The sequence below is a fragment of the Gambusia affinis genome, linkage group LG10 (assembly GCF_019740435.1).
Source record: "Gambusia affinis linkage group LG10, SWU_Gaff_1.0, whole genome shotgun sequence".
Classification (NCBI taxonomy): Eukaryota; Metazoa; Chordata; class Actinopteri; order Cyprinodontiformes; family Poeciliidae; genus Gambusia; species Gambusia affinis.
Window position 1 is genome coordinate 19,574,644 of NC_057877.1, and position 22,861 is coordinate 19,597,504.

Here is a 22,861-nt window from a genome sequence, read left to right on the forward strand (position 1 = left end):
AATCCAATTTTTTTATAGCATTTCCTAAACAAGGAATATTGAACTAAAATAAATGTTAAAAATGTCTAGTAAGAAAAAAAACTGTACAATGTAAAACCAATTTAAAGTCCAACTGTCGAACAAAACTTCAGAAGGTTAAAATTTCACAAAATAAAAAAACTGCTAAAGTTCAGTGGCCCAAAAGACACCTGAAGTTTGAATTTAAAAACATTAATAGTCTGTGGTGCCCTGAGGTCTTCATGAAGGCAGCTTTACAGGCCGCTATAATAAAATTATATCTCGCTGTGCATTTTATTGCTTGTGCACACAGCAAGGAATTTGATATGAGTTTCACATCCTCAGCTTTCACATCCATTTAGATTTAAATGCCTGATGCTGACGATGTGAAGTACTTTGCATATAATCAGAAGACTGTTTTCTGAAAATCTGAGCAATCTGGGTGGTTTGTACAACAAAAGCAACCGTGTTGAATATGCAGAACTATACCTGTTTTTTATTTCAAAACTAATCATTTAAAAAGAATCTCAATATGATTTCTGTAATGCTGATTATGGCCAGCATTTTATGAACATGTTTATGTTGAAGATCAAAGCCTCTAATGGCCAAGCAAAGCATTTATTTACCAGACAAATGTTAGCATCAGATTATTGTCCAGTGTTTATGCTGAAATGCTCAAATCAACGTTGAGTTCTGGTCGGGGATGCTTAATGCTGTTTGCTATAATTTATCTGTTGGAGAACTATCAAATAAAGTAGAATTTGCAATGAGAAATACTGCTTCAAACTTCCCTTTTAATTCACAAACATTCACACTCACTCATATGAGTGAGTGTGGTGCAGCCTGCGACATCACCTAGTCATCTGTGAAAGACAGTAATGCAGGTTTGTTTTGCTTTCTGGCCATGACAAGCTTGGTTAAGTAAAAAAATAGACATTATAAGTGAGGTATGAGAACCACAGGACATTTGAACTCCAACATGGTAATGACTTCTTAAGCACAAGGGAGCCACACATGAATGCATTCCCCGTTTGGTGTCTCATTTGCTCTAAATGGACTTTAATTAGACAAAAGTGGAGTTTGAGGGCAACGGAAAGTAAAGTTTGAGTAAAATACTCACCAGTCGAGCTCTAACTCTTTTAGGTAATTCATGATCCAGCTGGAAGATCTCTGACTGTTTGAGCATCAGCTGACTTTGATCCTGAAACTCCACCTAAATTAAAGTATTGAACAATTAATTAGTTGGAAATTTCAATAGTTTCTCCTTTTGTAAAACAGAAAATATTTGGCACCACTTTGAAGTTGCTAAAACTGGTAATCTTGAGAGGTTAAACTGGAACGAAACTAACTTCATTGCCCAAAAAATGGGAACACAGCAGGAAATAAATGACAGAGAAAATCAGATTGGTTCTGAGTAAAAATTCAAAGGTAAGCCAGGGAACCCAACCTGGGCCCGTCTCAGTCAGCGCTACAACAATGGAACCATCAACCAACATGTGCTGCTGTCAAATTATCCTTGACCATGGCATTGAACCAAAGCTGCTCACTGACTGGATCAGAGCCTCACTTAAGCTCCTTAAATATAAATGTAGATTTTAACAATATTCTGCAACAGGGGAAAAAGGTCAGGGTTGTGACTCTGGCTGCTTTAACAGCCGGAGGCTTGTTTTTCTTTCTTTTTGTTTTGTTTTAGTTCAGCGCAAAAGCATGTCAAAAATACTAAATAAAAAATTTAATGATCCAAGAATGTGGATGTCATTTGGAAAACTGCAACAGCAATACTCACAGTAGTAAAACACCTTTGAAAAAGTATCAACACTTTTGTGAACCTTTTTACATCTCATCACAAAGTGGAGAATAACTAATGTTGAAGCATTATGATAACTCAAAAGACTTTAAGCTGTAATTGGACGGTAAGAACGGTGGGTAAATATCGCCTTGGGGTGAATGTATATGCAAGTCACTTTTCATATTTATGGAAAGAAAATTAAAATTGCCATTCATCATTTTCACTATTATGCTCTATGCTTAGTTAATAAGTCACAGTGTCACATAACATCTAGGCAAAACACATGAATGTAAAGTGACGACATTTTAAAAATAGCAGTGGTGAAATCACAAGAGATACGTTAGAAATTATGCAAGTGATCAATGGAAAAAAATAAGAAAAATCACCTCAGGTCCATATTTTTATTTGAGCAGCTGGAGACATCCACAACAACAAATGGGATGCAGAAACAAGAATCAAGGCAAAATCTGGAGAAGAATCTTTACATTTTCTTGCTAAACATGCATATGTGTGTTTCTGCTTCCAAGTTCATTTGTGGATGTCCATTTGTTTGTAAAAGTCCTAGAAATTAAGTCACTTCCACTTTATAGAACCATTGCATGTTCCACAACACATCTTAAATTTATTGTTACTGCAGTATCACTGTTTGCAAAGAATGACCTGGAGTGCAATAAGTTAGAGTCTGAATGGATGGTCACTAGATTGCTAGTTGTGTCCTTAATATGTTTGGAGACGTTTTAATTATGCATAAAAAGCTTGAAAAGCCCAATTGCCTGGTTAGCTGTAACCAATAAGAGAGTACAGCCAAAGCATCACGTCAAATCAGACACAAGCAACGTTCATTAAAATGCATTTGAATTGGAAATGATGAATGATTTTGTCCTTTAGAAGCTTGATAGAGTTTATCAGGTTTCCACATTTCCTATTCTAAAGGAGAAAGACAATCTAGTTTCCAAACAGAGGAACACTCAAATTTTTGTGTAGTTATCTCAAACCATATTCTTATCATAACGTTTGCCAATATTAGTGCATGTCAAATTTTTCCTAATATTACGCAGCCGTAAAATGGACACTGCACTCTTAGTACTGTGACATCAGCACAAAAAAAAGAAACCTATAACAAATCTAGACAGCGTTGCTTTTCAAAAAATAGTGTGATGAATATTTTAAGTTGTTTAATTGCTTAGTACTAAGAATATTGAGTTGAAAAATTTTCAACTGAATATGAAGCCTAGGCATAAATTCAAACTGGAAGACTCTAGCCCCACCTGCGTCATCCAATTGGCAAGTCCCACTCATCATCGTCGACCTATCAACACTGGACTAAGCCACATCACAGCCAATCACCAACCAACCCCCAGTTGATAAGGACCTCCATCCATAGCATCTTCCGCTTTTCAGCTGCGCTCAACCCACCTCTGCCCCTTCTCCACCTCCACTCTCCTGGCTCTCCAGCCACGCATCCTTCACCAACCTCCATCACCAGTGTCAGGCCCCGGGGGGATGAAATTCCTAACCAGCATCGGGAATGCTCATCCGAGCTTTTTGCAATTCACAGCTCGATGTCCTCCGCTGGGGCCCGAGCGCCAAAGAACTTTAATTCATGTATGTCAATAAACTTTTTAATCACTGCTTTTCTCAGTCTGAGTCTCTCCAGATTGAAATACTAGCTGTATATTCAGCTCAATATACAAATATACAACTAGTATATTCAAGTTTTTTTTTTTTACTAGATCAGGGTCTCATCTGTCAACCAGAGGAAGTGTGGAGTTGGCACTCAAGGCATCACACAGCAATGGGTCAATCTCCAAACTTGACCTATAAATTCTCCAAAATGCATCTGTGAGACTTTATCCTTCACTTTATTTCTAAATGTGACTGTGCAACAATTCTCGTGCAAGCATTTTTTTGTTATAGTGCTTGCAAAAAATTCTGTGCAACTCCTCGTTCCTCTGTTCAGGAAGCAATATTTTCACCAGCAATTTTTTTGTCCCACATAAACCAGCTAACTGTGATTTGTCTGTGCCTGAACAGCTGAATCAGGTTAACAGATTTCCCCTCACCTGGTAGAGCTTGTGGACATGCTCTTTGACAAAGGAAGCATTTAGGCTTTCACCATCCGGTGTACTGACCACAATCAGCTCCCCTGCACCAGGAGAACCGTTACGCAGACAGTCGTGACTCTGGAAGAGGAAGGACAAAGATGAGAAAGCTGGAAAACGAATAGAGGAGAAAAGCATTAAATTATAGAACTCTGCATGATTTCATTCATAGTTCTAGTTTTACATCTGCAAGGGTAAACCTTATCTCCAGACACTTGCAGCTTAGTAAAAAGTTTGAACTTCTGAAATTCAAGGATAATATTTAGCATTTTAAATTAGATTACTTGTATAGCTACGTTATGAATTCAACCTCCCTAGAAGCAAGTTTTAATAATTAAATTTTATTAAAGTACTGTTTCTTGCCATCTTTAAATAGCAAATATTAAAGGTTATCTACATTTATAAAGCAGAATACATTTTCTACACCTTCAGCCATGGCTCAGTTGCTAGGATATATTTGTAAGCTTTGAAATGAAAGTACCATACAGACTATAATCATAAGAATAGCTGTTCGGATTAATGGAGGAAGGATCCTCCAAATTTTTCATATAAATATACCAGACAAAGAACTTTCCTGAGTACTCAGTCTACCTTCCATTGCCTATACCAAGTGGTTTCTACATCTAAGAACAAAAAGAAATAAATGAGATGGGGAATAAAAGTCTTCAAATACAAATAATTTTACACATCCTTTTTACTCTATACTTATTCAGACCCAATAAATATTGAGATCAAATTCCAGACTGCATAACAACCCTGTTGGTGAAAACACTCACCACTAGATTCTCTGGGTGCACGTTGTCACAGTATGACCCTTCTTCAAAGTTGACCTCGTAGAACGTCTGCGTTGCAATGCCAATGATGGTGCAGTGGTAGTACCAACTGTCGGATTTGCGCCCAATAACCTTGAGGCCCAGGTCTAGACCCTGAGGAGCAGGTTTAGGGGCTGCCCGAGGCTTCAGACAAAAACAAGACAAGAGTCAGGACTGGGACTCAGCAAGAGCAATGTCCGAGTTATTCTATAATTATTAATCATGTTCCGTCACTGGCATATGAAACCAAATATGAGTATCCTCAAATAGAAGTAAAAGTAATATTTAATGCAAGAATTTCAATATTATTTTTTAAAAGGAGTTTGAGATGGGTTTATCCAATTGACATGATGTTGACCCCACCCCCTTGCGGAAGTAGAGCTGTCCACCACCTGTTATTATGGCAGACTAACGGACCTCAAAGACCTCAAAGTTACCAAAGACATTTTTTGAGTCATTTTTTCCTTATAGTGTTGTTATAAACAAACACTGAGGCAAAGACGGCAGGGAAGAAAATTCTCTAACTAGTCCTATGTCAGGTCTATAAGGTTATTAGCAGGAAATAACGGAGAAGTCAATGATAAAACCCTAGAGGAAAAATGAGGGACACAAAGACTGGTTGGATGTGAATGTGAACGCTGTGGGACGCACCTTGCACAGACAAAATGGGTGAGTAATAACTTAAATAATACAGGCTTGTGAAAATCTGCCTTCAGGAAAATGCTTAGAAATAAACAGTAGTATGAAACAGTGTTTAAATGCCAATATAGCAGTTAGCTCGGTCTGTTTTCATGCTGCCATAGAGCTAACAATGGAATCTACACGCTTAAAATCAAGCATAACTACCTTAACTTATTGATCTGGAAATTATTAGATGTTTAGCACTGTTGTTTTAGTTTAACTGAGTTGTGTTTATTTGATGCTTAGCTGTCAACTGTGAGTCGTTAGCACGGAGCCTGAGGCGTCTCCCATGAGTCGTTAACACGGAGCTATCAATAAGTGTCTGTTAGAAAAACTGGGTAGTTTACTATCAGTTACCTTCGTGGTGCTGACTAACTTGGTATTTTCCTTCCATCAGTTCCATTCAGCTGGACGTGAGGTGAGCTGTAGTCCATGATCCATCTCTTGCGTTATTCCAGACTTCTTTTTGGTTTAGGAAATTTAATCAATTGTATTCCGTCCTCTACACGTTCTGGGTAACGGCTGTCGGGAATGCATATTACCCACTGACAACTGGGACTGTGATTATCTATTATTTTCCTCAAAATCTATACTGTCAATATTGTCGGAGTACTGTACTTAGGAACGCTGATTGGTCAGTTGCTGACAAAAGCTCTGAAATGGTTGGGGGAGGATTGCTCTATGTCAGCATGGGGGCAGAGGGGTAGTCATGTCAATTCTGGGGTTACGTTTATTATGCTTATTTCCCTGTTTATAATTACTTTAAGGTGTTTCAGTTATTTAACTTCCTGAACTAGCTACTTTCTTTGCTGGTCCATAAAATGTTTTTAGCTTCTTCTAAAATATTTGCCATATTTAGCACAGCATATTGGATGAGTGTGACAAAGTCAGATCTTTAGTACAATGTGGCTGTATGTTTGTGGCACTATTTATTGCAAAATAAAAATAAAAGCAAAAAAAAAAAAAAAAGGCTAAAAAAAGTATTATTGTACTTAATATTCTTTTGTGTCAGAAGATATAACTTGCCATTGAAAATTACTAAAGTCTCGGAGGGCCAGATTTGTATCATTATTGAACTGCAGTCAGAGGCCAAAGAAAATAATTCCAAGGGCCATAAATGGCCCCCGGGTTACACTTTGAATATCCCTGATTTACACCAACGTAGCACAAAAAGTGAAAAATACAAACACACTCACCTTATTCACCGTCTGGAGGCCCTTTTTATGTTTGTGGCAGGTGACTGACACCACGTAGGGCCAGTCTGCGGGCTTCATCATCACTCCCGCAATCTGGGCGCATGTGACATGAAAAGAGGTGGCGCAGTTCTCATGTGTGCACTGGATGCAGGCGCCGCGGTTCGGACTGGGGTTTGTTGTGTGGCAAAATACACATTTCTGTAAAGACAAAAAGCACACACTTCAGTTCCTCTTTAAGCATACAGAGATACTCTTTTCAATGCTGAAAACTCAAATTCTACCACCCATATTGACCGATTTTCCTCTTTCCTATCATTTTCTTTTACTACTCTCCATTTATACATTATTTGCAGCTATTGGAATATTCTACATTTAAGACTAAACACTTGTTTGTAACTTTAAACCTTAATATATTAAAAAATATTCTATATGTCAGGATTTAAGTTTGTGTGATTGAAAAATCACTATTCCCCCTATCCAACATGAGTCCTTCAACCAGACACAATAAAATACGTATTTAGGATTAGAAGAAACGACTGGATATTCTGGTAAGGAACTACATGGCAGCAGGACGACCAGGAGACGTGGCAGTCATTTGAAACTCTGTGTGCACTGCGGACAAAATCTCTTGGACCAGAGTAATCTGTAGCACTGTTACAAGCAAGTTAAATTATGAGCAAAGGACTGAAGGCTTTTTGAATTAGTATCTCTGGTGACCTAAATAACATTTATTCAACTCACAAAACAAACTTTATTCAAAGACAAGAGGCATCACATCATCTGTTTAGATATATGTTAATTAAACACCAACATTAACTTGGATCAGTTGAGAACATCAGAAACATTCTGTCTTTTAAATTCCCCTTTCTGTCCCTGTTTTATATAGCCCCTTCTTTAAAAACAAATGAAAATTAAAATGACTGAGCAGCAGGAGAACACAACCAATCAATGAAAGAATACATTTTTTTTATCATCATGTCAATATTTCATTTTTGTTCCTGTGCAGGTCAGTTTGCCTCCTATGATTGCTACCAGCTAGCAGTTTTGAAACATCATGAAGACGCTGATATAAAAGCAAACAGCAAAACTCAGCAGCAACATTAATTGTGTTGCAGTTCGCTGCTGAATGTTCATATTAAGTCAGCAAATAAGACAGTTCACTATACATCTCTTTAAAAGTAAACTGCTGACTTTGGCTCCAAACAAGGCTATGCAACACCTATATAAAAATACATTTAAAGTGTGCGTTTTTTGTGATTTTTGTGTCTTAAGCTTTTTGTAAGTCATGTATTGAGAAAAAATTTCATATGGGAAGGCATTTGTCATTGTCAGAATGAATAACAAATCAATATTTACATCAGTTTTGCCTTTATTAACATACATTTTCCATTTTCATCTTCAAAATCTCTACAGATCTGGAAACTTAATTAGTATTGTAAAAGTAAAAGTGAACATAAATATGATATAAACAGCTTATGCCAGTTCTTGCATGATACAAACTTGCATGTTGATTTATCCTTTTACCAGGATGCCACTGCTAAATTGAAAGTCCTTTTAGGTTGAACTAATTTAAGGAATAATCAATATAAAGATAAGTCGATGTTAATTTTTTCATAGTTCTGGATTTTGCAGCTGAAGCAAAATTATGATTTGTTGATTGTGATTTACAACTTCTTAACTATAAATACACTACTGTAGAATGTGAAAAATGTAATCAAATTTTGGCCAAAATTACATCTTTTTTAGGATTTTTGCCATCCAATAATGGCCTATAAAATCCAACATAACAATGATAAGATTCCTGAGAGGCAAATGTTTAAGAGTAGAAGGGTGACACGGTGACAGGAGAACACAGCGTGATATAAACTGGTTCCATGGGTGTGTGCTCACATTTGATCAGACCAGTCATCCGAATCATTAGAGCGCACAACTCCATCTCAAAGCTTTGTAAGTAGAGACGAAAGAAACCTTCTCTGACAGCGCATCGATGCAAATGTCACCCAGCTTATCTTTGATAGATTATTCAGAGAGAAGAGGAGGCTGAGAGGTGATGTTATTTGTGCGTTTGTGATAATGTAGCAGCAAGTGCTCCCATCACTCGCCACAGAGCAGAGACTGCAAAAGAGGGACTGTAATAAAACAAAAGCAGCGAAAGGAAAGAACAAAATAAGTTGCGTTTAAAAATGCAGCAGCAATGGGGAAATTGCCTTCAACCCACGGGATCGATGCAGTTCATGTGGCGCAGTGAGAAATGACAGCTGATTATTCAGCCATTCCCCTCAGCATGTCTGTTTTACCCCACTTCTCGAAAAAAAAGAAAGAAAAAAAACTACAATCTATCAATCCAACAGGAAAGGAAGCAGGGCAACAGAGAAAGTGACAGACACAAAGGCAATGAACAGGAAAGAAAGCAATCCGCTTCAGAGTAGGGAAAGACTGGAGGAGGCCCTGGAGACTTTATAAGCGTACAGGAAAATCATCATGGTGAGCATCAATACAGAAAAGTTTTTACTTTCCCCAAAGACGGCTGGTAATATAAAGAAAGCTGAACCCTGCCTGTTTAATAATAAACGATAGTACGAGACTTGTGCAGACCTCGTATTTGTCTCCATCTGCACTTACCAAACTCTTGCGGGTATCTGGGACAGCACTGACATCCACCGGCTCCCTGTCAATAGCGTTGACAAAGCGAGCTTCTGGAACACCGATGGCACAGATGACATGGGCCCATCTGAAGATCAAATCAAACAGGAAAGGACATTTTTAACAAAAAAAAAAACCCTGGATCTTCTAAGGACAAAATGTCGGATTCTTTTGCTATAAATCCATTTTTCTGATTAGTTTAACATTTTAAATATATAAACTTACAAAAGGTCTTCAAAGCACTCACCTGTTGTCTGTTGTCATCTTCAATGCTCCTCCACGCAGGTTGCAGAGGCAGCATTCCTAGAACAACAGATATATTCTTTAAAATCAAAGGTTTGAGATGAAAAATCCTAAGTCTTTTAGAACACCTCACACCTCTGGATATTTCTTGAACATGCATAATGACTTAACACATTAGTGAAGTAAATTAGCCATTATTCTCCATCTGTGTGTGAACATCAGCTAAGCATCCACTTACCACTACCCAGGACTCTGTTGTACACCTGGCGCAGGTCCAGGAATCCCTGACAGACTCTGGCTTCAAACCGTAACAACCTGTAAGAGAGGAGATGATGATTATTTTAACCAGTTCCCTTATGACATATTTTGAATTTTGTACCAGTGAATGTGTACAACACAGAACAGCCTGAAGGCCACCTTTCCTTCTAATCTCTGCTATTACACATTTGAACACCAAACCTCCTTGCTAAGCAACTGTTTTTCTTGTTAATAAATAGCTCAATGTTCTCACTCAAATTCCCAATTTGAGGTTACCAGCAAACAGACCAGCAGATTTATACAACACCAGGATATGTTTAAATGATTTTTAGCTGAATGTCCAGCCCAGAACACTGAGGAACAAAAAGTATGGGAATGCACAACTGGCATTTTTGACAGGAGCTCTTTCTGCTTCATGTCTTCCTATCAATAACAGCGCTGTTTCAGCTGCTCTTCCCAGGATGACTAACGAACTGGCCTTGAAGGTGTGTTCCAGGTTTAGGGATAATAAGAACCCAGGAGGGTTAATGTGTGTGTTGTGGACTTCGTGTATATGTGTTAGCTATGTGATTTATGAGTTTGTTAGTTTGGGTTGGTACAAACAGTCCGTCAGGTTTTCAAGAAATTCACATTATTCATTTGAAACCTATTTTTTCCCATACTAGGAGATTTTTTTTAAATATGTATAACTACACAATGAGTATGAATTTTTAGTTAGCACATTTACAGTTTAATAACCAGTTTTATCTAATCAGTTCGAATGTTTATATGATTTATTAAGGCACCAAAATGAAGGATCTGAAAAATGTAAACAGTATTTTATTTAAATCCTAAATCATATTAGCTTGTTAGGGTGAAAGAAGCTCCTTTCATGGTATTCTAACATACTTGTAATTGCCTATTATACTGTTTATTAATTAGCTTAATACTTACTGGCATGAACTTGCATGGCGCAACATTTACACTGGATCAAAAGACTGGTTCCATCTTCCCCGATATGGTAATTTGTGGGTGGTGGTTCTGTGTTGACTGCTCCTACACTGAAGCACATCTCTGGGACCAGTGGTCGAGTTGAATTACCATGTCGAGGTAGGGAGGTTTCAGGGGTCAAACTGATAACATCTCTGTTTGGCTTGAATGGAGGGGAAATGAGATATTAAATTTCTGAGTAATCATGTGTATCCTCAAAAAAAAGTGTGTACGCAGCAGTGCGTGTTTCTACCTTCACATAGGAACAGAAAAGTGAACAGACAGCACAGTATGGTTCAAGTCCGGCCACGGCAGCATTGAAGGACTTCTCAGCCAAAAAGTTTGGTGAGTGATTCCGCCATAAGTGTTCCTGCTTCTTCATGCTGCTATCCATCGGCATTTGAGAGGACAGCTCTGTGGACAAAGACACAAAAAAGGATGAGTAAAAACCCATATTATTCAGTAAATCACTCTTTCGTCGTCTGATGTGTTAAGCTTCTTCCCAACTAACTTCCCACTCTGAGAGGTAAACACTCAACCAGCTCTCCATCCAACTCCTCTTCCTTTCATAAATTAATGAGACTGAGTCAACAGTTAACTAGGATTCACAGACCACACTCCACAGCGGTCATTCACTCTCTATTTTGCATCTTGTTCTTGACTCTGAGCCAGGTTCTATTTAATCACTCAAATGGAGCCCCAGTGTGTTGTTTAAGTAATTTTAGGCTTAACGCAACCTTTAAAAACCTTCTATAGATTTACGAACTGGGCACCACGGCAATTTTACTGCCACTGAAAAATTTAGGATTAAAGGTGACTTAAATAATTGAAGGCCCACAACTACTCAAAGACTTTATATGGTTCCTTAATTAGTAATGCTTTTCAAGGGTCAGTACAGCTTAATTCAACAGCCTAGAATATTCAGATAAAAAAAACAAAACAAAAAAAACTAAATCAATTTAATCAAACCTGACTTTTCCCAACTCTGAAACTGGAGGATTCTAAGTGGAGGCTTCAAGAGATGGAATGGCTTCCCTATTCAAGACAGATCAGATCTTCTGGAAAATTATTTGATAGTTTCTTGGACAGCTGACAGGCTGCGTAAAGTCTTCTGTTCTTCTGAGTGAATAGCTAGTTTCTCACTGACCAAGTTTTCATTGCTTTTGTTGTGAGGCTCATCCAATAAGGGATGTCTGATCTGGAGCCACAGCGTTGGGAGCTCAGGGGCTGAATCCTTCTCACAAGGCAAAGTTTTCAGCTTAACGATGGCCCTGAGTCTTCTTCTATTGTAGGGTTGGTTGTCCATTTTGATCTTTACTTGACTTCCTGCCTGAAGATTACAATTGGCTTTCCTCCTTCCTCATGCCGTTTTATGTGGGTTTCCATCATACAGAAATTGCCAGACTGTCTTGGGTAAATAATGATGTCAGCCTCCCCATCATGTGTGCACAAAGAAAGTGCATGATCTTCTAACTTTCACACACTCAGACCATCTGTGGACACCTCCCCTTACTAAGGCCAGCTCCTTATCTGTTTTGACTGCCTCCAAGTTAGCAGTCAACAAAAGTGAACAAAATCTCTATTCCTTCATAGTTTATAATTTCTTCAAATTCATCATCAAAAATCACAACTTATTTAACTAAAATATATAAACATTAGAATGTCTGATTTAACAAGTAAAAATACCTCATACTGAAACCAGCTTGATTTAATACAAGGGTATTTATTTAAAGAAAACAAAAAATATTTTTTACCATTTGAAATTACATTCACTGCGACCTGTCCAGCCTGGAAAGTAGCTGGAGATAGGCACCAGAAACCCTCCCGACCCCATTAGGGACAAGGGTGAACAGAAAATGGATGGACGGATGGATGAAATTACATTCATAAAACTATGTAAGCATCTGCTTTTTGTCTTTTTCCAAAGTGCTTATACTTTTTTTTATTAATCATATTATGCATGGAAACAAAAGGATGGTCTCACCTATTTTTGACAGCCCCAACTGTGCAAAGACCCATTTTTTAAAACTACATATAAAGCACTTGTAAAGGATATCTGGAGGGAGGTCTTGAAAAGAAACAGCAATAAGCTCGAAGGCAATACTGTAGTCAGTCCTTATAAAATTGGTGATGAACACAAACAGCACAAGCATCAATAATTTGCCACTCCGGGTCAGAATCAATTTCGCGGCATAGCCCTTGAGCTATTGATCCACTTTGTTTTGTTAGGCCTGGACAGAAGTCAGACAGATCTTTTCACAAGATTTCCCCTTAAACTGTTGTCTATTTTCCCACCACTGCCCCTCCTCCTCATTCTTTCCCACCATCCAGCCCTCTGAAGGACAGACTGAGTGTAGTCCCCGGCCACACAAGCTAAAGTGACTTTGAAAGCAGGTAATTGGAAGTCATGATCCCTGGATCAATAAGTGTCAGTCAGAAAATGAAAAGAAAAAAAATGGGGGAGAGTAGGAAAAAGAAGCCTTGCCATCTTGATTTCATTTATTCCAACAAGGAACTTTAGTCCAGCTTGTTTCTCTTTCCTCAGATCAATAAAACAAATAAAAATGGTGTCCTCTTCACTTTGAGCACTTTGATGGAGAGAACTAATACAGGGATGAATAACAGGAGGGATTGAAAAATTATGTTTGTTTTAGGTCATAATTAATTTTCCAAACCCGAATGTTATTTTATTGCATCTTTTTTATAAGATCCCTTTAAGAGAAAATTTAAAACGGCAATTTATAGGTAGCATAAATTTATAACAACTCTGCTTCTTTTTAATGGTTTCTTTAACTGTTTGTATAACCAGAAAAAAGTATTCACTTTGCCTTTTGCAGCTGTAGTTAAGAATTATGTGAATCTCACTGTATTTTCACCCTGTTCAAATTTAGATGAAAATGCAATGTTCCATCCTCATCTCTAAACCATCTGTTTTCTTAAATAGTCTTCCGACAGCACAGATTAAAAATAAATAAATAAAAATCACGCACCTTTCTCAGTGGTCGGGTCTTGTTTGACGATGGACAGAGGCGAGCGCATGGGTGGTTTACTAAGAGGATGGCGCCGACTTTTCTTCACCTCCTTTGGCATTTTCATCTTATTGAAGGTCAGCTGCTAAAGTAATAACAACACATTCTTTAAGTTTTCAGAATTGTTGAATTTAACAACACAGTTGTCCTGGGTCATTTGCTGAATGTCTTTCCCCTCTCTCTATTCCATTTCCTGCCAAGTCACTGCTAAATAAAGGCCACTAGTGCATAAAAATTTTTTTTTTGTAAATCTAACTATTCAAAGGTTATTCCAGGATTCCTTTCTTGTAATAAATTTCTTTGTTAGCGAGTAAGCCTACAATTATTTTGATACTACTAGTATTTGTCCTCAACCCTGTCAGATGAAAAATACAGTCCAAAACAGGATATGTACAGGTGTTTGTATTGAGTTTTGTCAGAAATAAACAACTTGGTATAAAGTCCCTCAGGAATGTCCTTGTTTCTGTAAGTAGTTATTTTCCATTGAAAAGACTTGAAAACCAACCAAGAAATTGCATTTCATGGGAAACACACTGAACAATAATTAATTGAGTCGTAATTACTGCCTTTAAAATTATGCAAAATAAATGTGTATTTAGAAATTACAGTTTTATGCATGACTGTTTTTACCTGAGCAGTGTTTATTTCCATGTTCATGTCTTCGTTCTTAATTGACATTATATCCACGTTCCTATTGGAAGATTTAGCAAACTGCTCAAATGCTTCTTCAAATCCAGATATGGGCCCTTGAATGTTTGACATCCTCTTCTGCTTTTTCAGCTTCTTCTTCTCAATGTCCTCCATGACGTTTGGTGGCTTGATATCAAGTTCTTGCTCTAACAAAGACAATTAAGAAAGGTACATGCTTAAGGTAATGTTGGGGATTTAAAACCATTCTTGGTTTTAATGAAATCATTTTTATTATAATTCTAGTTTGGAATATAGTAGTCTCATCTGCGGGCTCCCACTAACCTTCTGCTAATGGGGTGTGCAATGCTTTCACAGGACTGTTTGCTGCCTTTGCAGCGGCCTCAGCAGCCTTCTGTTCCTCACGTTCCATGGCCTCCAAGGCCAACATGGCTTCCCTGGCTAAACGCTCTTCCCTCTCCTGTTTGCGCTGAGCCTCGCGCTCTTCCACCTGACGCTGATACTCAGCTGCATTTAGCTCAATTCCCTCTTCCGCCAGCACCTTCACCTCCTCAAGCTTAAGACGCCGGACCTGCTTCATCTTGTGCATTGCTCTGATTTGCAGAGAACACAGGTAATTATAAATATTGGGTAATAATAAACAGATCTTTGTATATGAAGTCTCATAAAAGACTCATTTTGGTCCTCTTACTTCTGCAGCAGGTTTTGCCGGTAGGTGATCCTGTGCTGCCTCCAGCTCTCCAGTTCAGGACTGGACAACTCTGTAGCCTTCAGATGATCCAACACTGTGATGTCTTTGCCTTGTTTCCATAGCTCGTAGCGACTTGGTTGCAGGCAGCGAACAAACACATCCATTGAGATTTTCACCATGTCCTTCCGGCAGGAACACTGGAGGGGGAAAAAAACAAAACAAGACAAAAATGAACACAAATGCACAAAGAGAACTTTGTTAGAGCAGAGAAATGCTGCAGGTAAAAAATGATGCAAAGTGTCTGTAATAAATGTTTAAAAATCTCCTAACCTGTGAATAAATGTCACTCTGGTGTTTTCAGTCAAACTACAGATGTTTGACTGAAATTCCACAGCAGCAAGATTATAAATGTGTTGGGAGAAAAATTATGCAGAACTATTCTTTTCTCTCTTTCCATCAGATTAATTATGGTGCAATTGAGGCATCTTGCCTTGAGCCTAGAAAGGTAATATCCAAGCTTTAATCATGCAGAATTAACAGATTTATAGTCAGAATGATTTCTGAGAGCAATTTATCATTTTAAAGGTCAAAAAGACACTGCATACAGGATTTAAAATATCAGGATGGTAAATCAGTAAACATGTAGTGCCTTGCAAAAGTATTCACACCTCTTGAACTTTTGCATTTTGTCACATTCCAACCAAGTTCAATCTTTTTTATTGGCACACTTGAAAGAGAGCATCTGGACATAAATTTTCAGACTTGTCTTGATTTCGAAATAGATTGGGACTTTGCCAAAAATCTAGTTTTTTTCACCTTCTAGGACTCCCATCTATTTTCCTAGAATTGTGTCCAGAAAAACATGCCGTATCATCTGACCAGAGATGAGGCAGAATCTCATCTCTGGTCCTTCACATATTTGTGGTGTCCCTTGAATAACCTAAATAACTCGGCTTGTTCAAGCTTTTGTCTTGCCACTCTTGCATTAAGGCCAGTTCTGGCATGACTAATGCTTGTGCCGTCAACAGATTCTCCCACCTGCGCTGTAAATCTCCACAGCTGCTTCAAAGTTACAATGCATTTCTTCTGATTAATGCTCTCCTTGCCCCATCTGTAAGTTGGCCATGTCCTGGTAGGTTTGGACTTGTGCCATACTCTTATATTCATTTTGGGATGATAGAACAACATGTTGAAAGCCAGAAATTTTGCTTTAAAATTTTACCCCGTCTTCTCTGCTACATTCTCCTTCACTTGTTTGGCATTTTTTTGGTGTTCATGATGCTGTTTGGATTATTTTTAAAACAACATTTATTACCTTGAGATGGACTCTGTTTTCAAATTTCAAACTTGTAAATGCAATAGATTGCACTGTAATTTAACTAGGGGTACCAGAGTTATGGGGGCTGAATACCAATGCATGACAGAGTTTTTGAAGACCTTGTATCCTTTTCCATTACCCTTCCAATTATGCACCACTACTTAATTATATTGAGAATTGAGAGTACAACAAAACACAATGTAAAAAGGTTTATGAGATATGAATATGTTTGTTAGGCACTCTACTACAGTGGAAAGAAAAGTGTGACAGACGCATCTGTTCACACTTCAAAATGTCTCCACATCTGTCAATGGCAACATTGAACTCTGTGAATCATTCTGCTGAGTGAAGAAGGCAGCAGCTGTGTAATGTAGCAAAAGCACAAAAATTACAAAACAAAACCGGCAGAAAAAAAGAAGAAAAAATCTGGAAAGACGTGAAATAAAAACAGCAGTGATTCAACAAACAGAAATAAGGGTAGGATAGATGGAGGGAGGGGGTGAAATGTTTTCTTTTTTGCTTTGCTTGCTGTATTACATTCTGGCCCCCCATCAGCCTGTGAGCTGTACTCAGAGCCTTATGTTCAATTATGGGAAAACACAACAGCTCAAACAGCCACAGCAAAACAATATCCAGCCAACATCTCATCTTGGCACCACTTGACAGGCGGAAACATTAAAATATGGTATTGGGTTGAGAGCGCAGGATTGGATGGGGTGGGGGGTGCTGTGAGGGAGTAGTGCATCTGACTGTAGCCATCATGAAACATTCAAAGAAGTGTACCAAAATGGGCTACTTTTCTTTGCGTAAAGCAAGATGTTATTATTATAAGCTGGTTTAAAGTTAACAGCCAATGCCAGTATTTTCAAGGACCAATAAAAATACATTCATTGTTTGATAAGTACTAAACACATTTCAAGATACCCAAGACTTGAGATTACAAACGTGCCAAGGCAGACAGTCAATGAACCACTTGACTCCTAATGGAGCTAAATTGTTTACTCAAAAGCAAACAGGAAGCCTGAGGCCTTTTAATGGACCCTTGAACTCAATGATAGTGCAATAAACTCTCATTTGTCTGTTGTAACTCACTGAGGCCACAAAACTAAGATTATCTAATTCAGTATTAAATAAAGGAGGACCTCATACTAATAAACTGAAAAAGTATTCACAGGTCTTGATTTTTTTTTTCCATACGTCATACTACAATCACAAACACAAATCACAAACATAATATCCATTTCATTGGGTATTATGACCAACACAAAGTGGAGCAGTGAAATAGTAGAAAATTTTAAATGCTTTTACAAATATAAAAAGTGACATTCATTTTCAATCTGCCTTGCTTTACTCCAATAGTTCTGTATTTTACAATCTTTAAAGATCCTACCACTCCAACAGTAAAATACATGAGTACAACAGAATACATTTTCACAAAATACTAGCAACATTATATGGATATATTTATTGATATGGGCTGTTAGCATCATTTATGATGATCCTGTATACATACAAAATGTGGATTTAATTCAAAAACCAAGTTTTCTCGCTCAAGTAGGAGTAGTGCATTGGTCAAGACACAGAGCTTCCAGGCTTCTTCAGGTGAGTCAGAGCTCAGTGCAGCAGGTAGATTATGTGGGGATGCTTAAGTAAGCAGCCCAGAATTCATGCGGAGATGGATAGAACTATATATAGGGTAATCCTGGAAGAAAACTTGTTAAAGGCTGAAGTTCCTTTTCAAACAAGAGGATGACACTCAGAATGTTTTAGAGCAACACATGTCAAAATGGTCTTATTCAAAGTCCAGACCTGAATCCAATTGACTGAATACAAATGTACACCCAAAGTTGCAGCTGTAATTGCTGAAAGGTAGTTTAGAAAGAAAATAAAAAACACCCACTCCTGGGGTAAAGGCACATCTGAATGCCATATCCTTTATCTTGTAAAATTCTTTCAAAACCAATGTGTCATTTTTATTCCACTTCACTACTATTAAGTAAGTAATACTTTGAAGTTTGTGGTTGTAACATGACAAAAATGTTCAAGTCGAAAATTTCAAGTTGTATGAATGTTTGTGCCAACATATCTCAAGAAAAACTGAAAGACAGAAAAAAACATTTTTTGTCAGACCGAGATAACTTTGCAACTAAACTCGCTAATAAACTGAGGTTCACTCTCCAAAGGAAAAAGGCCAGCAATTTCTTCTGGAGAATGATTTCAGCTCCTCTCTCAGACAGGAAAGAAAAATAATTACCATGACTTCTTTGAGGAGCGGCAGCAAACAGTGACCGAGTACCAAACAAACAGAAAAGAGGCTTTCACTAAAAATCCAGCCAACTCAGAAGACAAAGTGTTCTCGGCAGTATGTGACAGGCGACCGCCATAATGTTAAGGATTATTTTAACCAGTTGTGCTTCGCTGCTGTTAACCAATCTCACTAATGAACTTCCACAGTTTATAAAACCTACAGTCACTACTTTTGTAAAGCTATTCATCTTAATTTCTTATGCAACCTATACATATAAGGAACATTTTAAAGTTTTGAATAAGATTTTTTTAAACTATGGTGCAACCACAAAAGCTATTTTTATGCCATTTATACCTGTGCATTCACGTTGATCTGACAAGCAGTGAAATAACTGTCAAATTCCTCCCAAAAAATAAATAAATAAAATAGTTGGTGGCTAATGTGCAGATTGGAAGGTTGAGAGGACAGTTAATTAAAACTGCACTGTCTCCTAAAGAACAGAGGTACATGCAAACGCAGCATGCGAAAACTGCTGACAGCATTCCCGCTTTGACCGCAGGTGTGTGTGTGTCTTCTCTCAGTAAGTCAAGCAGATGGATCAGCAGTTGAGGAGGCTGTATTTAATAAGAGTGGGACATGAAACACGGCCTGGCTCCACATTTTTCTCTTCTCTGTGGTTTGCTGGCAGACCCAAAATGGTGACAAATTTCATACCGCAACCCATCGCTCACTGTCCTGTTCACTGCTGACAGAATAGGGCTCAGTTTGAAAAAATAAATAAATAAAGGGTGAGGGGCCAAGACAGTCAAACAAGTTGTTGGATGACTGGATGAATCAGAGAGAAAACGGTGAAGGCATTCAGAGAAAGGGAGAATGAGACGCTCAGTTTTTACTACTCAGTAGTGTGGGCGAACTGAACACAGCTCCGTACATCTAACAAGCTAACACTTATTTAAAGTTCAAGTTTATTTATATAGCACATTTAAAACAACTGAGTGCTGTGTACATCTCTCCTGCTGTATTTCACCTCATAAAGCCATTTACTCACAATATTCTATTTTGTCAACAAGAACCTCAATGAGAATACTGATACCAACTTTTCTTAGGATGGAAATACACTGAACTTTCTGGGGAGACTTTTGCTCAGGCTGCATTTCAACATTTCTCTGGCTCCATGTGCTGCACTGTAAATTTGTAAGCCTAGCTTAGCAGAGCAGAAAAGACCCCTCTTCTTGATCAAACTGACAAAGTGAGCTGGAGATGCTCCCCTGAGCACTGGAGCCTGGGCTACTGGTTCTTAAATTACAAGCGGTCACATGGGTAAAGTAGGAAGGCTGGAAATGAGAAGGAGTAGGAAGGGAGGGAGATGTACTTCTGCAAACTGGCACCTCATAAATCTGACATGCAGCCAAGTAGAGAGAAAGACAGCAAGGAAAAACACACACACATCCAAAGAGAAAGATAGGGAGGAGCAAAATGAAATGTATAGAAAAGAGATGAGTGCAGAGGGACTTTATTCCACAGGACATTGTAGTTGGACTCCCTTTCACAAACCTACCCATGCCCTGTCAATTTCATGCTCAACAGCCCACAGGCAAAGAGGCAGTTTGCGTCAGCGCAAGGATTCAAGTGTACAGTTGGTGTCAAGAACAGATGGTGTGCAGCAGAGAACTAGACTCTACTTTTATATATCGATGTAATCTATGTCTCTATCCTTTAAGGAGAAAGAAAGCTGCTGAATCACATCAAAATCAATTTTATTTCAAGTCTTCATTCGTCTAGAGAGAGTGATATGATTAAGACATGAGCATTTAAACATGTCAACCTTAATTTCAATTACATGACTGTTATCAAAACTCTGAAAATACAAAGCCTCTCATGAACATAGCCTTCAGCCTCCCATGAACATAACTTCAAAGAGTAAATATCTGGTCTGTCTCATCTTACCAGTGTGGCGTTCTTTCCATAGTCAACCCAACGTAGAGTTGCAAAGTTTGTGGACTCAGCACAGTTGAAGCCATGGTTGAAGCCAGCGTGGTAGCCGTATGGAAATGTAATCATAAACTCCCCTTCGTTCTGAGTTATCTGTTGAGATACAAAATACCAACAAGAAATTAAATGCAGTTCAAATGTAGAAGTCAAATTCTTGGAAAGGTCAACTATGTCCATTTATAGTGATCAGACCTTTACTGTCCAACGTTATACGCTATTTGTTACAACTGTTGAAATAAAATAACATTTTTTTACAAAGTGTTCCAATTTCCTTGTAGAAGAGGTACTTTTGAACCAAGTGTAAAATATTGTATTATTACCCATCAATCTCAGTGAAAACAGTCAAAGTTTTAGAGGCAATTAAAGAGTTTGGCTCCTGAAAAACGTTTCTTCCTCCAGTCAAACTTAGCTGCATCTCCCAGAGTTAAACATCTTCCTACAAACTCCATGTTATTCTGACATTGCTTAAGAATATGTGAACACCTTAATTTCATTATTTCTTTGCATATTGCCCTGAAACCTAAGCCCTGCATGTACAACTGTGAATCTCGTCGTCTTTGAGAAACTTGCCTGTCTGCAATCAAGAGACACATCAAGCCAGATGGAAATACAGGCATGGGTAGGGAGGCTGAAAGCGAGACATTAACTTCCTCAGCTAACAGTAATGGTTCACATATCAAACCAACAAATCCCTCTTCACTCCGGCAAGAACAGAGGAGAGTTTTATTTTTACACATTAATCGGGAAAAGTTCAGCGGCAGGTGTGCAGAATGCAACATGTTCACTGTGATAATGACGTCCTGAGGGGGGAGTGCTGGGAGAAGTTAAGTGGAGGGGGTCTTATGCTGGCTGTGGGGAACTTTGGATGTCTGCCCTCCGCCCCCCCCCCCTTCAGTTTCTCATAAATTTTTGCACTGTGGAGGTTTGTGCTGCAACAGAAAGGTGAAAAGATGGCAATTCATTTTCTGTGACAGGCACTGATGACGATCTTTACTCAGCTGCGTCAACGCCGAGTCATTTGAAACAAGCCCAACCTCCTCTGTAATTTATGGATGACCCAGGAAAGGGAGAGCGAGTGAGAAAAGATAACTTTACTGACACTCTCTTAATTTTGATATTTCAAACTTAATTAATTCTCTTATGCCAACCAGTAGAGCCAGGCCAAAAATGAATTAATGACCATCAATAGAGGCTGCCAATCAATACATCTTTAAGTGCCTGTCTTTTGACGCAACTTACTGGCTGAATAAAGCCACAAATGCTTCTAGATAAACAAATTGATCATGCTGATCAATAAAATGTCAGCTTAAGTCGTGTATGCGCTACTCACCCTGTCAAAGGGAATGCCATATTTCTTCAGGATGGATGGAGATATCAGTGTCATCTTGTGACGGAGGAAGGCGTCGCAGCCTTGGGAGCTGCCAGGGAAGAAACCTGAAAGGATTGACAGAGAGCATGTGCCACTTCAAAAAGGTGAAGGAAGCAATGTTAGATCTGCTACTAACATGCATCCTGGCTGGGTCAGATTAGGTTGATGGCCATGAGCAGTAAAACTGATGTTCAGGCATCTACCAGTGTGTGACAGACCTTGGGCCTGACTGGGTTTTGTGGTGTCCCTAAACATCCTAAGCTATTTTCTTTAAAGTAACAGTGGCAAATTGGGTTTAAAGGATGACAATGACCCTAAAAACACATCAATAATTGTTAAGAGAATGAGTTTATCTAAAAGGTTATGTTTTCATATTATTACTCTTTTTCATGTTTTTACTAGGCTCCTTTTCTTTCTGTGGCACATTATTAACTGTTCCAGGACATGGGGACAGTGGTGACCAGAAGCTTGTGACTCGCTGAGATGATATCCACAGAGAGACACAGAAAACAATGCCACGTCAATAGTCACACTCAAACTCAAAGAAAATAGCTTGTATCTAAATGATGTGTTATCAATTACGCCACGTTGCAGCTGTTTAGAGTTAGAATGTTCATGTGATTAAGTTATACTCTGTTTCAATAAAAGGTAGCTGGGGACTGAAAGCCAGCGAAGTTGATTCCCAGACAGTGTTTGACTGTGGTTCTCTGTGTCTGGCTTCTCTTGCCAGACACAGAGAACCAACAATAATGACTTTGGAATGGATGCAGCAGGCTAAGGATACATTTTTCATGTCCCTGCCAAGAAACCAACTAATTTTAAATGAACTCTGCCAATTTTAGCCAAAGCGAGGGTAAAAGTTCCCACCAACAGCTT

General features: G+C 38.4%; 1 protein-coding gene across 3 annotated transcripts in view; it reads right to left on the reverse strand.

Moving 5' to 3' along the window:
- Window positions 1-22,861, reverse strand: part of kdm4b (lysine (K)-specific demethylase 4B) — a 50,365-nt gene that overhangs the window by 2,680 nt on the left and 24,824 nt on the right. For 2 of the 3 annotated variants that reach the window (XM_044130605.1, XM_044130606.1), the window contains exons 7-21: window positions 21,947-22,050; window positions 20,572-20,709; window positions 15,059-15,255; window positions 14,692-14,960; window positions 14,350-14,555; window positions 13,681-13,804; window positions 10,944-11,104; window positions 10,655-10,853; window positions 9,702-9,778; window positions 9,468-9,523; window positions 9,200-9,308; window positions 6,578-6,775; window positions 4,665-4,844; window positions 3,850-3,969; window positions 1,118-1,210 (exon numbers count right to left, since the gene is read on the reverse strand). In XM_044130605.1, the coding sequence (XP_043986540.1) occupies window positions 1,118-1,210; window positions 3,850-3,969; window positions 4,665-4,844; window positions 6,578-6,775; window positions 9,200-9,308; window positions 9,468-9,523; window positions 9,702-9,778; window positions 10,655-10,853; window positions 10,944-11,104; window positions 13,681-13,804; window positions 14,350-14,555; window positions 14,692-14,960; window positions 15,059-15,255; window positions 20,572-20,709; window positions 21,947-22,050 (2,231 nt within the window). The remainder of the gene's footprint in view (window positions 1-1,117; window positions 1,211-3,849; window positions 3,970-4,664; window positions 4,845-6,577; window positions 6,776-9,199; window positions 9,309-9,467; window positions 9,524-9,701; window positions 9,779-10,654; window positions 10,854-10,943; window positions 11,105-13,680; window positions 13,805-14,349; window positions 14,556-14,691; window positions 14,961-15,058; window positions 15,256-20,571; window positions 20,710-21,946; window positions 22,051-22,861) is intronic. The other variant, XM_044130607.1, reaches the window with a different exon arrangement.